The sequence below is a fragment of the Phytophthora parasitica genome (genome assembly GCF_000247585.1).
Source record: "Phytophthora parasitica INRA-310 unplaced genomic scaffold supercont2.29, whole genome shotgun sequence".
NCBI lineage: Eukaryota > Oomycota > Peronosporomycetes > Peronosporales > Peronosporaceae > Phytophthora > Phytophthora nicotianae.
The window spans coordinates 704229-705024 of record NW_008649015.1 but is presented as its reverse complement, the minus strand read 5'-3'; the positions used below and the strand labels follow the sequence as shown (position 1 = coordinate 705024).

At 50.5% G+C, this 796-nt stretch overlaps 1 protein-coding gene across 1 annotated transcript; it reads right to left on the bottom strand.

The window, feature by feature from the left end:
* Window positions 1-189: 189 nt before the first annotated feature.
* On the bottom strand, window positions 190-784 carry PPTG_12107 (hypothetical protein; the record flags this gene model as incomplete). Its single annotated transcript, XM_008908329.1, has 2 exons — window positions 190-206; window positions 271-784. The coding sequence occupies 2 exons, from the start codon at window positions 782-784 to the stop codon at window positions 190-192; spliced, it is 531 nt and encodes a 176-aa protein (XP_008906577.1).
* Window positions 785-796: the final 12 nt, after the last annotated feature.

The following is a 796-nucleotide window of genomic DNA, read 5'->3' as shown; positions in this document are numbered from 1 at the left end:
CTACGGATCCCGATGTGCTGCCGCTCGAGTCGCCAGTCCCAGCGCCAACAAGCATAGATATTGGGCCCCCACCTTGCCCTGAAGACATACCAGTGCTCAGTACTATAGACCCGCTGGTTCCAGAAGCTGATAAACCGGTGGAAGCAACTATAGACCCCGAAGTACCTGTATCACTTGAGTCTGGAGTGCTCATCGTGATAGCACCACTGCTCAAAATACCAGTACCTGACGTAATGTTAACAGTGCCACCAACTGCATGGGAACTTTCACCAGCCATAAGATTGACGTCACCACCTCGAAGGCGGTTTGAGCCGCCTAGTATTGTGGAATTCGCCCCCCAAGTAGCCTTACTGGTGCCAACCGACAGAACAATATTGCCAGCTTGAGAGTTAGTCGACAATCCACTGGACATAATTAGATTGCCGCTGGTCGAATTTGATGACCCTGTGCTGAGATTTATCGCCCCAGTACTACTTCCTTTGCCAGCTGACGAAGTCGAGATATTCACGTCACCTGTAATACCACGATTCGCATACCCCGACCGAATGGTAACCGAACCACCAGTACTGGTGCCATTTCCACTTAAAAGACTGATGGACCCACCTTCGCGGGTTTTTGAAAGCCCAACCGCAACCACTATACTTCCGGTTTGTCCGGTCGATGAATTTCCAGACAATACATTCACGTCACCGGAGGCTCCAGTGCCAGCAGAACCACTTGATACGATTATTGAACCTGTAGACACGGCGCTTTTCCCAGTCTGCATCATCATAGATCCTGACATAACCGTTCCTGA